At 41.8% G+C, this 14633-nt stretch overlaps 1 protein-coding gene across 1 annotated transcript; it reads left to right on the top strand.

Annotated features, from left to right (window-relative positions):
* The first annotated feature begins 8560 nt into the window (after positions 1 to 8560).
* dusp5 (dual specificity phosphatase 5) lies at positions 8561 to 14308 on the top strand. The gene is made up of 4 exons (XM_044190653.1): positions 8561 to 9040; positions 9991 to 10124; positions 10802 to 11021; positions 13510 to 14308. Exons 1-4 carry the CDS (start codon positions 8677 to 8679, stop codon positions 13914 to 13916), a joined length of 1125 nt encoding a protein of 374 aa, XP_044046588.1. The 5' UTR covers positions 8561 to 8676; the 3' UTR covers positions 13917 to 14308.
* The last annotated feature ends 325 nt before the right edge of the window (positions 14309 to 14633 follow it).

The following is a 14633-nucleotide window of genomic DNA, read 5'->3' as shown; positions in this document are numbered from 1 at the left end:
ATACTCTGTTTTTTTTGCATTGTTTCCTGTATCCTGTAACTGTGTAGCTCATAATTTTATGCACAAACAAAGGTGAACTGAGATGAGTTCACAGCCACTGTGACTGGAATGAGTTCTCCACAGTGACCGTGATATTTAAGCCTTCAGTCTCCCCCCCGAACTTCTGCATTCATATGACCCAGATTATTTTGTTCTTATGCAGAAAAGCTTTATGTACACAACCATACTAAGTGCATGTCAGGATTTATTCTGCAGGGCTCTGAAGTTGATGATCCATTGGCTGACTCACTGCCGAAGGCTAAAAATGATATTTATTGCCTCCTCAAAGTAACATTAACACCCTCAGAGAGGCAAACACCAGCTACATTTTCAGTATTGCCCCTTTGTTTATTTATCTTCCGTCTTCCTTCCTCGTTCTCTTCTGTGACCCACTGTACTCAGCGGAAGTGAAGACGAATAACAATATAGTAGCATATATGTACATTTATAGACACTGAAATGAGTTAGAGAGCGAAGCTGGGGAGGAAGTAACACATTGTTATATATATTGCTGAGGATGTGTTAGAATAATGCAGAGCAGGCAGACAGAAGGGTGATTGTATCCAAATGCTATGAGCTTGTTCTTACTCTCAACTTGATTCATTACTGCGGCTGTGAGGCTGTTTGCAAGTTGCATTGCTGGCCAGATTTCACACATTGTGCTGAAACAGGAAGAGGCCATGTGAACCAATTTAGCCCAAAAAAGACTACATCTGTACAGTACCGTGTTTGAAGGGGTTTGATTGCATTGTTCACTGATACCAATGATAACTCTTGCCTAAAAGGATAAGGCTGGCGTCATTCTATGCTTTTCTTACTGTCAACAAATCCCACAAACCAACAATGCGTTCATCTCTCAATACTTTCTGACTTTCTCCTATCTGGGCCACTCAGTTGCAAGCCCATTCGTTCCTGCTATTTTTTGTAAATCTTAAAAAACTTGTCACAAATGTACAGTTTCATTTTTTAAAAGGGCTACTGGGTACTGTAGTTTTTGTTTTGTTATCCAAATACTGGTAAATAGACCATTTGTTGGGGACTATTTTCAGCTGTAGAATAAATATACATTTAGTGCTCTAGTGAATATTTATGGCATCAGGGATAGGACTGACTTCAAATAAACTACAGTGCCCATGTTCATGGTAATGACGGGATGTGTCACCCAGTGCAACGACGTGGCTCACTGATGTGTTGTTATTAGTTTTTGGACAACAGTGAAGGTCTATGGCACAAAAGAAGAAGTGATATCAGGCTTTGGATAAACAGATACTACTTAGTACTAGTTAGTAGAATCAATTCATTGTAGGTTTTGTTTTTTTCATTCGATGTTGACAATAAAACAAATACAGAATATCACCAGCCTTATCCTTTAACTCTCCTGCTTGTATTGTCTTGAAACAAAAACTACCCATTGATTGGTATTTCAAGACACTATCTATTTCTGTAACCCTGCTCTCAACGGGAATAGAGCTCACTGCTGCCAGCAGTATTGCAACACATTTTAGGTGCAAAAGGCCAAATAGCCTTGTTGACAAGCCAAAACAGGAAATGACCACACTATTTCATGTGGTGATGTATTACTTCTTCACCACATTTCTGTTAGATCTCTGCTGTAAATAACTTAATGCAGTGATACACTGGGTTTATGAGCAGTTCTGAAACAGCATACTGAATATCTTCCAGATATGGATGTGTGTAAGTGTGAATGTGAAGCAGATGTAGTCAGCTCTCATGCATTGTCATCTGTCATGGTAGCGTTCACGGATCTGCATGCGTACTTGTGTTATTTTAAGAGATGTGATAAACGTGGGCTCTTCTTTAAAACTCCTCTTCGACATCCAGGTCATGCTGTGATTCACAGTACAGAACAGTACAGAATGTAATTCAGCTTTCCTTGGAGTTACAGCGTCTTGTCAACCGGAAAGGCTGTCTGTTTTGTGGAACATCTGGACACAAAATGACAACATGGGTAAAAGAAATAATCAGGTGTTTTTGTTTTTCCTTATAGTTTACACGTCACAGGGCAGCACGACAACACCTCGAGCTGCACACTGAATTCCCACAGCACTCTTGCTTCCGCAGCAAAACAGGGCAAGCCAAATGTATCGCCATCTGAGGCCTCAACTATTTTTACACAATTGAAATTTCACCCGGAGACCCAGAGTGACTTTTCTTTAGAACAATAAGTGGGGGGCAGGGAACGGGTGAATTACCTTCTGTTTAATCTGCTGAAAATGCTCTCTCCCTCTCTCTCTCTCTCTCTCTCTCTCTCTCTCTCTCTCTGTCCTTGATTGTCTTGCCTAAGAGTTTGGCTTTCCTCGAGGAGTCATGACATGATGGTGAGCAGTGGGTGGAAATGGGGGGGATGAGTCAAGCCTCTGAAGCGTTTGTGTGTATGTGTGTGTTCAGCATGTGTCATCTGGGCCATCATATCATGACTTGAACTCAGGAATGCCAAACAATCCTGTTTCATATTGAATTTGGCAGCCACTGGTTGACTGGTTGCCTTGGATGTGATATGATTTGACTGTTTGGTTATTCACAACGCTGCTGTTTGTTGTTGCTGTCTCTGATCATACACTGCATAAACAAGAACTGGCATGTGAGTACATGTCATTAGCATTCCCTGCAGTACTTAGTAATGGTATTATAAAACCCAATAATGTTTCTTTGCTTACAACACTTTTGACACTCTGACACTATTTAAGTTATTATGACACTTATAATATTTACTTAATATGTTATGTACTTTCTTGACTTAACATTGAACACGTTTTTCTCTATACTGTAATTGTGTGACTACTACTTTTGTCTACCCTCTACCCATATTGCCAGACTGGACGTTTTTCTGCCCAATTGGGCTACTTTTTATGTAATTGGGCAGGTATAAATAGTTTTGGTCGGGTTGTGATCATTTGGGTTACTTTTTGTACTTGGGCAGTTTCCACCAACAAAATGTTCAGCTATATTCCAATAAATCGTCCCCTCCTCTCATCCGATGAATATGACTGAGATTGACAGGGCACGGAGGTCAGTAGGCTCAGCTCGAAATGTAATTTCAGCTTATTACTACTAAGATGAAACTTTTTTTTAAACCATCATATAAATAAATCATTAATATAGACAACATACCATAAGTATAACAGATAAGCTAAAAACAAAATGTACCTTAAAGTTCCAATGGTTTACCATTCAAAAGTCAAACAGTTTCAGGGAATGTGCTTCTTGAACCGCTCAGTTTTAAAACAGAGTCGCCTTTGCCTCTGGCCAGAGAGAGGGGAGATGCTGGGTGACAATCATCTCGACTGATATTCAGAACCTTTTGGTGAAGCCAAACTTTATAAATTGAAAATGAAATGGGAGTTTTGGTGAACTTGTAGCATTAACTGTTGTCTGCCAACAAGAGTACTTAGAACGTGTATTTACTACCAGAGAACACACACAGTTCCTTATCATAATGTCTTCTTTTTTATCAGTAATGGCCACACTTACTTTTATGTATAGAGATACGGGTGCTCATGAAAAACCACAGTGTTAACACAGTTCACGTTTTACTTGGTTTAATGTGATGGTTTTCTTTTTAACTCTGTGGGGGACATTATCAGAAATGACTGATTACGATAAATGTATTTGCAAACCATTAAGTGTGGTCTTCACTGAAACTCCCTCTTTGAGTCATTTTTGGTACCCGAGTGGAATTCCAACTTGCTGAACTCAGTGGTCAGCTGAGGTGAGTAATGTGGGCCTTATTAGGAAACAGCATCATCATCTGGAGGCTCTGTCAGCAAACCAGGAAGCACCTGTGCAGCTAAGGGGAGAGGGAGGGTGAGGGGGTGGGGGGTACATGTCACGACCTATTGTGTTTTGGTGCTTTTTATAAGTCACATGGAAAAAGGGACATTCTGGACAGGAAGTGACTTGACGCACTTGCATACTTGTCTGGTGCAAATAAAAAGTGTTGTGATAGGAGTTACATGCAGCACATAAAGATGGCTGCAGTATAAACTATGCTGTCAACAAATAATGTAAAACAAGAAACTGCCTCTTCTTTTATACAATACATCAAGGTAGTCCACGTAAACAGTTTAACACCCTCAACAAGATGCTTGGACATTTGCATGTCGGCATTTTGTTTTTTGATTGTGTATTTCTTTCCTTTTTTGCGTGCAAACAACTGGGCAAATGTAGACAGTGTGACTTGATATCAAAACACAAGAAAGTTACAGTGAAGTTTGATAGCAGGAAATATTTAGACTCTGTAGATAGTACACAATAGCAGTAAACCTAACAGTTGGAGTTATCCGTCAGAATAAAAGACAGAGTGGTTCTTTCTAGATCCACCATTTTCGATCAGTGTTCAACAATGAAACGGCAAGAAATCAATCATACATGGGGCAGAAAAACGGATTTCTTCGTGTTCCTTCTCCAGCGTGTGCTCTACTTCAGTGGGGTTTCCCTACCAGCTACCCCTCCATCATCAACGTATCCGTAAGACAAAGGACAGTATCTGTGAACATTCTACATCCAAATAATAACCCATTACCTGCAAACTGTGTTGACTCTGCTGTTGTCTCAATAAATCAACATCTGTTTCCATATCGGTGTCTCCCGCCTCTCTGTCCGTAACACAAAGCGGCTTAATGGAAAGCAGATACTAAACCAACCAAAAACTAAACATAAAACTCACAGAAAGCACTGAACATCACATATTGTTGACATCTAAAAGTGTAAAAGTTTCTTATGTTTATCCTCCTTTGTGGACATTCTCAAACCCTCCATCCAGCCTGCTGTTATTGTTTTCCCTTGGGGAGTAAGAACACTCATCCCATGATACGTTAATGAGAACAGTAGTACAGGTGGAAGCAACTGGCCGTGATGTTGTGAATTAGATTGAATCATTACGTGAGATCAGTTTTACATATGATGTAGAACTGAGATACATTACATACATCCACATTGAATGTGGACATAATCTAGAGTTAGGTCAGCATTATTCTTATTTTAATTTAATTTAATTGCCATCAGAAGAGGTTCATTCATTAACATATAAATTGCTTTAAATACTTGGGAGTGATTTTTTAATGGTGAGTTGACCTGAATTGACAACGAGGATCACATGACAGATTTTGAAACCATGTTAGAAAGTTAGAGAAAAATGTAATTGTTCAGTAGTCGCACTGAAATGCTGAGGAAGGTTTTATGACTGTCTTGCATGTACATGACAAAAGATGGATTTACATTGGATTCAGTCTTTCCGTGGGATTATGGAGGACCGGGATCATCCCGGACACCAGCACATTATGGGCCAATTTAGTGCACATAGTGGCAGCTGAGACCTCTTGTCACTCACACATTTAACAGTATTTTCTTCCCTTTAGGGCTGTAGCTATTTTCTCGATTAAAAAATGGCCATCATTCACACAAGTTCCCAGAGCCCATAGTGACGTCTTAAAATATCTTGTTTTGTTCGACCAAGATATTTATTAATTTATAGAGGACTAAGAAGATCTGAAAATATCCACATTTGAGAAGCTGGAAACTGTGAATTATGGCCATTTTTTCTTTAAAAAAACAACTTTTTTTCATCAAAAAAAATATTTTCTGTCGATCAACTAATTGATTAATCAACTAATTGTTTCAGCTCTACTATAGCTCTACTTCATCCCACAGGATGTGTTCTTCTATTTTGTTGTGGTTCTTTTATAATCTTGTGCAATTGTTTTGTTTTGTGTTTATTCATATTTACCCTGACACACTTTGTGAAAATACTGTGTTAGACACAGTCACAACAGAGTCTTAATAGCTGGCCAGCTGACTACAGGACTCTGTGCAAGCAGGATTGTGGCTGGTTTAAAAGTTGCTTGCCTGCTTCCTAAATATATTATACTACAGAGCCACTGATATACTGAAGCAATCCTGTTAGAGAGATGTGTATGAGCTCAAACCATTGATGTGAGAAGGAGGGAGGAGAGGGAGGGAAGGAAAGAGTCCAGAAGAGAGCCAAAGAGAGAAAGAAAAAGAGGAAGAGAGGGGAGATACGCAGAGGAAACAGAAATAAAAGACTGGAGTGAAAAGCTAGTTGAATACATACCTTGTCTATCTGGCTCGTCTGGGTCTACTGTTGTTATTTACAGCTGACACTAACAAACCCCATAATGAAATGAGGGCTCAGAAACGGATGGGCCTCCCCGCTCATCAGCCATGATGTCACAAGCCCAGATTAGACTGGACCATATGGCACGCTGCCTGCTGTCCCTCTAATCCTCAGCCACCATCCAGGCATCTCTCCACCCAACCCCAATCCATCCCATTCATCTTACAGTGCATCTATCTATCTGTATTTCTATTCATTCTACCACTCACTCATTCATCATTCATTCAACTGCCTCTCTTTTTTTCAGCCAATCACAGACCGGCAGCCAGCCAGGCATAACGCCACATGCAAAATCCTTTCTCCACTACTGAATGAGACTGTCATGGCCGCAAGGGCTATCTATTGTTTTGTTTGTTATTGTTTTGTTTTTTGTCTGGTGTCTGTCCTTCTGTGTCTGTCACTGGAACTGTCACTGCGTCTGTCTCGCTGTCTGTCCATTTGTCACATTTCTGTTGTTCAGTGCCTCGCTGTGCTCCTGTAATCATTCCCACGCATTCATGCAGCAGACACAACATGATGTAACACATATTTGTTGGATTCATTTGACCAAAGAGGCTTTCAGTGCCTCTTGTTTACACTATGTATAGTCTACATTTTAAGCGTGGCTCTGCTCTTGAACCTTGAGCTTTGGTCACACTTTGGTGGGAAACTCGACCTATAAAACAAAAATAATTTCAATACATACAGTATGTGATGGGTCAGAGATTCAGATTAACAGTCAAATCAAATTGCCTGGCAACTGCTCCCAGCCAAGAAATAGTGTGAGACATAACCATAGACTGTATAAAACATAACCCCATGTAAAATGGCAAATAATCATTTTCACACTTTGGATTTTACTTATTAAACAAATTAGATATAAAGTGTTAATTAGTGAGCTTTAGAGGTGCTAGTAGGCTAATTTTTGTTACCTTTGGACAGAGCAAGGCTAGCTGTTTCCCCCTGTTTTCAGTCTTTGTGCTAAGCTAAGCTAACCAGCTGCTGGCTGTAGCGTCATATTTATCATACAGAAATGAGAGCGGTATCAGTCTTCTCATCTAAAACCTGGCAAAAAAGCAAAAAAGAGTATTTCCCAAAATGTCAAACTCAAAATTAGGATTCTCTCCAGATTAATGAGAATATTTGGTTTATAATGTGCTTTTTGGTTGAGAACCTATGAAATGAATAACAACTGCTGTGTACACAACAGTAGGACATGACTGTGCTCGTTCTCTTTTGAGTAGCATTCTTCTCCAGGTAGACATACTGTAAACTCAAAATGGTTTCAGGTGGATTAAGCGCTACAGTTACATATTTAAATCCAAACACACACACATGCAAACAAAATCCAAACACAGTCCGGATCTGCATGTTAGGATTGATTGCACGTCATGTGAGTGCCCGCAGTGTGACGTTTAAACCTGTTAATTCATTTGGGGGATTAGGCTTACATACTGAGGGATATAAGGCAGGTTCACTGGGCTATACATGGGACCAGGCGGAAGTTAGAGGTTGCTTTTGTCAGCTACATGAACAAGATTATTCATATTAGCCTTAACAAAAAAATCACCTTTGGGGATTTACAGTACAGTGGGTGTGTTACCAACTGATGAGTTTATAGTATGTGAACATAAGATATTATAGGCCTATGACATTTTTCATTTGCTAATCTATCACTGTAAATGTTACTTTTTTGAAGACCTGCATTGTCACGTCATGCTCTATGTGTTATAAATTTCCTGTAATATCACTTTAATATTTTTCTGTAATGTTCCCCCCACAAGTGTGTGTATTTATACGTGTTTGTTTGTGTGTCAGTGTACAGTGTGGTTGTGCTTGTGGCGCACAATAATGAGTTCATGTATACAGTATGTCACCATACCCACCTTTTTTGTATTATAGGGCCCGAACAATTAGTTGATTAACTGATTGGTTGACTGACAGAAAATTAATCTGCAACTATTCTAAAAATTAATTAAATGTTTAGGTCATTTTTTTAAATCAAAAATGCCAAACATTCCTTAGTTTCCAGCTTCTTAACTGGGAGGATTTGTAGCTTTTCTCTGTTTTATATCATTGAAAACTGGTCAGTGGGATTTATGGTACTGTTAGATTTTTTTTTAGATTTTTTTTAGAGTTCACTGAACTCAAACTGGAAACTGAAAATGAAAGGACAGGTGTGGGTGCTGGTAGAGCACACACAGTCATAGTAACATGAAGCACACTGCAGAAGCAGGGTTTTTATTTACCAGGACCGGGGGCGGAGTCACAGGCTAGTCATAGATGTGGGCGTGTTTTTGCTGCGATCACACCTCGCCGGTGTCCATATATGGTTCATGACGTCACGCGCCGGAGGTCCCATTCAGATAAAACTGATCGGCCGGAATCCCCTTGGAGGACATGTAGGCACAGACGCGCACGGGACTCCTCGCTCGCCCGTATCCGCCGTTTAGGAGTCATCCAATTGAATTTTTAGGCAATAATAACAACTCCTAGGCGACAAAATGAAAGTCAACAGCATAGACTGCCGGCGTCTGAGGAAAATCATCAGGAAGGAGAGTGGGAGCTGCCTTATTGTGGACTGCCGACCTTATTTCTCATTCACGAACTCCAATATCAAAGGCTCCGTCAATGTCAATCTCAACTCAGTGGTGGTCCGGAGGTCTCGAGGAGGGCCGGTGCCACTGCAGTTTGTCATCCCGGATGAGAGAGCTCTGTTTCGGCTTCGGGAGGGGAGCGTATCGGCAATCGTAGCTCTGGATGACCGGACGTCCCACTGGCAAAAACTGAAAAAGGACAGCGTAGCACAAATAGTAATAAACACTCTGTCACATCTAGCGAGCGGGGCAAACATCTGTTTCCTGAAAGGTGAGAGCTTTGGGAAAGTAAAGACTGTTTTAATCCAGAAAGCAAAAAATAAAGAGAATCTATCAGTTTGTCTAGTTGTTGTTTATAAGGATGGCGCGCTTTCAAAACAAACTGCAAGGAAGCCAGCACGGCGATTTACAGCCTCACTATTTCACATTTCAGCAATCTTTTATAGAAGAGCGCCTTTTAATCAAACAGTCTTGTTCTGGGATTAAACTTCAGTTATTTTAGCCTCGGTCTCCTCTGTATTTTCTGTTCCACAAATTTAAAAGGTATGCTGCTCTAGTAGCCTAGAATATTAATACTGCATTAAACTGTGGTCAGTGGGGTATAAAGAAATGATTGTCCACTTATTTGTCAGAGCTTTTCTGTCCTCGTCGGTCCCTATTTTTAAGGACTAACCCATTTGTTTTTTATTGGCTATAGCCTATTATTTTACTTTTCCTAATAATCCATAATCTTTCTCTCATTATCCTTCTGGCCTGTGTTGAGAGCAGCCTACATTTTTCTCTCACTTCTTGGAGAAATAAATGTCCTGCATGCGTCAACGGAGCGGATGAGTCAGTGCGCGAGAAAGGCAGGCAAATTGGTGGTGCAATGAGTTTCAGTGATAAAAAGAAAGAAAATTGAATCCCCTCCTAACTATTTCTTTTAGCAAAATAAATCCATCGGGGCTGTGATAATGTGTTGAAACACATCCATTTCCGTCCGGCTCCTCTGCGTCCTCAGGATGTTGCCCTAAAAGGATTACAGCTCCTTCAACTGCGGGCTCCTTAATTAATTACGCGCTTATAATCAGGTTATAAAGGTTATAATCCGGTGCTGAGACTGTTTCATAAACGCTGCAATTTCATAAGATGTGTGTGTGTCTGTGTGTGTGTTGGGGGGTAAAGGTAGAATTATTCTAAGCTTATTTAGCCTATGTGTTCGTGATTTCCCCTTTCTCTCAGGAGGATACGAGAACTTCCACTCTCAATACCCTGAACTTTGCACTGAGGTGAAAACCATCGACCAGAGCGGAACTGAAACCGATAAAAGAGTCAACAGCGAGAAGCTTTCTCACCACAAACCAGATTATGATCAGGTAGGCTATGGAAACACCCTTTACAGCAATATGCTTCTTCTCACTCTTCCACGCAGGGCACACATCCCCTGGCAGTTTTTATTTTTAACCTTATCCAAAAATGAAAACAAACCCAAGTCCTGCTGACATCAGAGAGATTTATATTTGGCATCAGCTCATTGAAACATTTTCTCATCATACATATGATATTCTCTGACCTTCACTGCTCCCCAGCCATCTCATATGTGGCTCATAAAAAGGGAGAGGCCACTCATTGATGCCCAGCTGACATCAGAACACCTCATAGAGAAAAATGCTCTTTCATCTCTGACCTTTCCTCCATCTCCTCCACTGCCCAGATAGAAAGCATTTGGCTGCTTCACATCTCAGAGAACATTGTGTCTGTGGTTGACATAGTGTGGGTTATTTCACTTAATGGTTTACTGAATAGGGGAAATCCATCCCTCCAGCTGCACACATTCATGTGCGTTTTGTCTGCAGATGAACGTAATGTTCTGCTCTGCAGCAAAGTGGGCTGACAGGTGTTTGGATGTTGTGGCTTGGACCACGGGTGCATTTGCATCAAGATCTGGGGTCCAGTGTTGTGTCTCATGAGGTGGCCATGAAATCCCACCGTGTTATGTATTCTAGTCCTTATCTACATGAACTCACGTCTCTTTTTCTTCTCTCCCTCTCAGGGTAAACCTGTAGAGATCCTGCCTTTCCTCTACCTCGGTAGTGCCTACCACGCCTCCAGACAGGACTATCTCAGCGACCTTCACATCACGGCCTTGCTCAACGTGTCGCGCAGGGACCTGCAGCCGGCCAATGGCCACTACGACTACAAGTGGATCCCAGTAGAGGACAGCCACATGGCCGACATCAGCTCCCACTTCCAGGAGGCCATAGAGTTTATTGGTGAGTTGAAGGGAATGGCCGTCATGCCTGGCTCTCCTTTTATGAGGTGCAGCTCTTTAACAATTTTCTGATTGACAGGGGTGGCACTCAAAGGTTTGTGTCTGAATCTGAATTGTAAAAAGTCACAGCAGGATGGAGTTTTTCTGTTTTGTTATTTATTTTATGAAGATAGTTCAGTCACCCAAACTAGCTAGGAAGGGAAATAAATAGTACACCACCACCAAGATGGAGTCTTTTCCTGGAATAACATCAGCTTCACGGCTGTATATTTATAGTGCAACATCTCCTCAAGGAGTCTCAAAACTACTGAGTTAGAGAGCCACCTATACATGGGTGTGTTTATTTTTGTCTTCAAATAAGCCCCCTTTGTCGCTGCCTCTCACCTGCTACCATTCACAAATAGAGAGCTATAAGAAACCCAGCAGTAATCAGTTTAACTCGATCGCCTGCCTTCAATCCCCCACCAACATATCCAGCCAGTCTGCTTTCATTCAGGATTTGCTCACTTCCCCTGTGCCCTTCCTACCCCCCCCGTCTTAACTTGAAAAAGACGCTCCCGTGCCGTCATCGCCTCCAAGGCCTAATCTCAGTAGCTTACTGTGCCGGGTGTGGCCAGTCACTGTGACAACTGGGTGAGCTGTCCGTGTTTAGTAATGGCCGGGTGGAGGAGGTTGGGGGCTGACTGACACACACACACAGACTCAAACACAGTTGTTTATGATGGTTGGGTGGAGGATTAAAGCTAGCTGACTGACACACAATGAGAAAGCACAGTTGTTGGTTACTCGCAGGTGGGAACCACTGATGGACTTGGATGGACACTAATGTGTTACAGAGGAAGAGAGAGTGTGTGGGAGAGGAGAGAGGTGCTGGATAATAGCAGCAGCAGCAAAAGATGTAGGCTACACAATGTGCTGGTGGCTATTTATAGGCAGATATAACCAAGGACAAAGCTCACCCACGAGCAGTATTGGGTGGCTGCTATTGTTGGTATTGTGCATTGTTTGGGGATGCAGCCTACATTTAGGGTGTCTGTGTGTAAACCTGTCTGTTATTACATAAGGCCGAAAATTGTGGGAGGGGCAGGTTTAGCCTACATTCAGAGAGGGCCTCCAAAATTCATCAACCATGCCAAGTGATTAGAAATGCGGTGGGTGCACGCAAATCCTCACCGAGCTGCAGCTGGTCCCCAAACGGAAATCAATCACCAATCAGAAACCCTTCTGACCTGGTTAAAGATGTACATTCAGGGAGGAGATAATAAACATTATTGACCTCCTGGATGAAATCAGCTGCTTGAAGCGTGTCATGACAACACCAGCCAATGAGGGCGCATCACTCGAGGATGGTCATTAAAACACCCGCTGCTGCTTTTCCACCCCTCTTCCCTCTCTTGTTGCATCATCCACTCCAGATGGGAAGTTCATGATTCATTCATGCGGTTTATTGAAGATCAGAGCTGTCAGAAATCATCGTTGTTGCCCCCACAGTGGCTCTCAGAACCAGACAGAAGTGGCCCTCAATGTTTCTATTTAATAGAAAGAGTGAGAGAGATATATATGTGTATGGGTCTGTAGGTAAATCAAACTCTAACGAGACAGACAGAAGAGGAGAAATGTAGGTGTATGCAGTACTTCTAAGAATGAACAAAATCTTGAAATGTGTCATGTGCGGCACTTATACCGATGACGAAAGTAGATTTGTGTGTAGGCATTAGAAAAGTGCATAGGCGTACTGCATCTCTAAATTAGAACACACACACACACATACACACACACACACACACACACACATCTCTGTACCACTCTGCAGCAGCACCCAGCCCCCCACAGCAGTGTAGGAGAGAGATAGTCTCATGTACAGCTGCGCTCTGTGACTCAGACAAGCCTCACAAGTGTCTGCGTGTGCACAACTGAAACTGGTATAGGATGTGTGTACATTTCTGTGTCCCTACAAATGAGGTCTACTGACAAGGTTGATGTTCCTGTTTTTCCATAATATCCTGCAGCTGTGTGTCTGTGTGTGTGTGAGAGAGAGAGAGAAAGAGAGAGAGAAAGAGAGAGAGAGAGAGAGAGAGAGAGAGAGAGAGAGAAACTAGATGGATGTGCAGAAAAGTGTTCGCATTAATTAGTGAGTGGGAGTAAGGAGTAGGCAATGATTACACAGTTAAACTGTGATTTTTAGCCTATTTCTTATTATTATCCATTTAAAACTCCCTGTTGATTGATTGTAACTCTCCACCACACAACTTGACTTTAAAAAATATCCATTACATACACACACACACACAAACAAAACATAAAACCTGACACAACACCATGGCCTATATTTTGAAATGGACAAATTATGTTTTAATAATTAAATGGATGCAAGGTTTGATTCTGTGCAACAATTTTGCTGATGATCACAGAAGGAAGTAAAAATTGTGCCCCCATCTCACCCCGATCAATAACGTTGGCTTGTCCCTTTCTTCTTCTTCTCCTTACAGATCACGTGAAGCAATCAGGGGGAAAGGTCCTGGTCCACTGCGAAGCAGGCATCTCACGCTCACCTACCATCTGCATGGCCTACATCATGAGGACGCAGCAGCTGCGGCTGGATGCAGCCTTCGACATCATCAAGCAGCGGCGGGCAGTCATTTCACCCAACTTCAGTTTCATGGGTCAGCTGCTGCAGTTTGAGTCAGAGGTCCTCTCCACGGCCCCGGCTCATGCTGCCACACCTGAACCGGCCACGCCCTGTACCCCGGAGTCCGCCTCCTTTTTTGCCAACGACTTCACCACCACCACCTTCAACACCAAAAACTTTGAGCCATCTGTGTTCACCCTCCCTACCTCTTGCCTGCAGTCCCCGGTCCACCAGTTCAAATTGAGCCCAATAACTGCACTGCCTTAAAATGAACTGTGACTGCTTGTAGTCTTAGCCTACTTGAAAAAATAAAAAAAATGATGCTCTCTGTGTGCCTGTTACTGAAACCAGCAGAGTAGATAGACTGGAAACAGAGAAGAATCAAGATAATAGTATCCAGTTCATGGGACTTGAGGCCTATGAAACACAGGGGCTACAGACATCAAAGCTGTTTTCATGTCTTCTGAACTGCAGTGATGAAACAACACAGCACAGTTATAAACTGCAATATACATGCCTTAGGTTGATATTGTGATTTATTTGCCTATTCACAAATCCAGTCAGGCATTTAAACCTAATTTATTTGAAAATTACAGTCTGTCTGATTTTTTCAATAATGTGGATGTTAATGTGTGTTTAATAAATGTTTTCACCACAAAGTTGTTGTCATGTAATCATTGCAGCATTGTGTTTGTAATGGTAGTTGATGGGTCTATAACTGAGAAGTCAAATGGGATCACAATTGGTCTTTTTCAAGTTACTGCAGGCCCGCAAAGCAGAGGAAAAATCAATACTTTAAGACTTTGCATTTAGTGTACAAATTCAGGACAGGCCCAAATACAGCAGGAGAGGCAACAGTGACACCTGCAGTGACTGAGTTGGCCTCCATCAGCAGATTTAGATAAGCATAGTTATAGACAGACTGCATATGCCTAGTACTTGGTCATCAAGTTGCATATGCCTAGATACTTGGTCATCAGTGTA

Source organism: Siniperca chuatsi, linkage group LG3 (assembly GCF_020085105.1).
Source record: "Siniperca chuatsi isolate FFG_IHB_CAS linkage group LG3, ASM2008510v1, whole genome shotgun sequence".
Lineage (NCBI taxonomy): Eukaryota > Metazoa > Chordata > Actinopteri > Centrarchiformes > Sinipercidae > Siniperca > Siniperca chuatsi.
The sequence above is the reverse complement of the archived record's forward strand: the minus strand, read 5'-3'. Positions and strand labels throughout refer to the sequence as shown.

Bases quoted from the DNA above. Each gene is read 5' to 3' on its own strand.
- dusp5 (XM_044190653.1), top strand. From the start codon at position 8,677: ATGAAAGTCAACAGCATAGACTGCCGGCGTCTGAGGAAAATCATCAGG. The intron at 9,041-9,990 runs GTGAGAGCTTTG...CCTTTCTCTCAG, and splicing joins AAACATCTGTTTCCTGAAAG to GAGGATACGAGAACTTCCAC. The intron at 10,125-10,801 runs GTAGGCTATGGA...TCTCCCTCTCAG, and splicing joins ACAAACCAGATTATGATCAG to GGTAAACCTGTAGAGATCCT.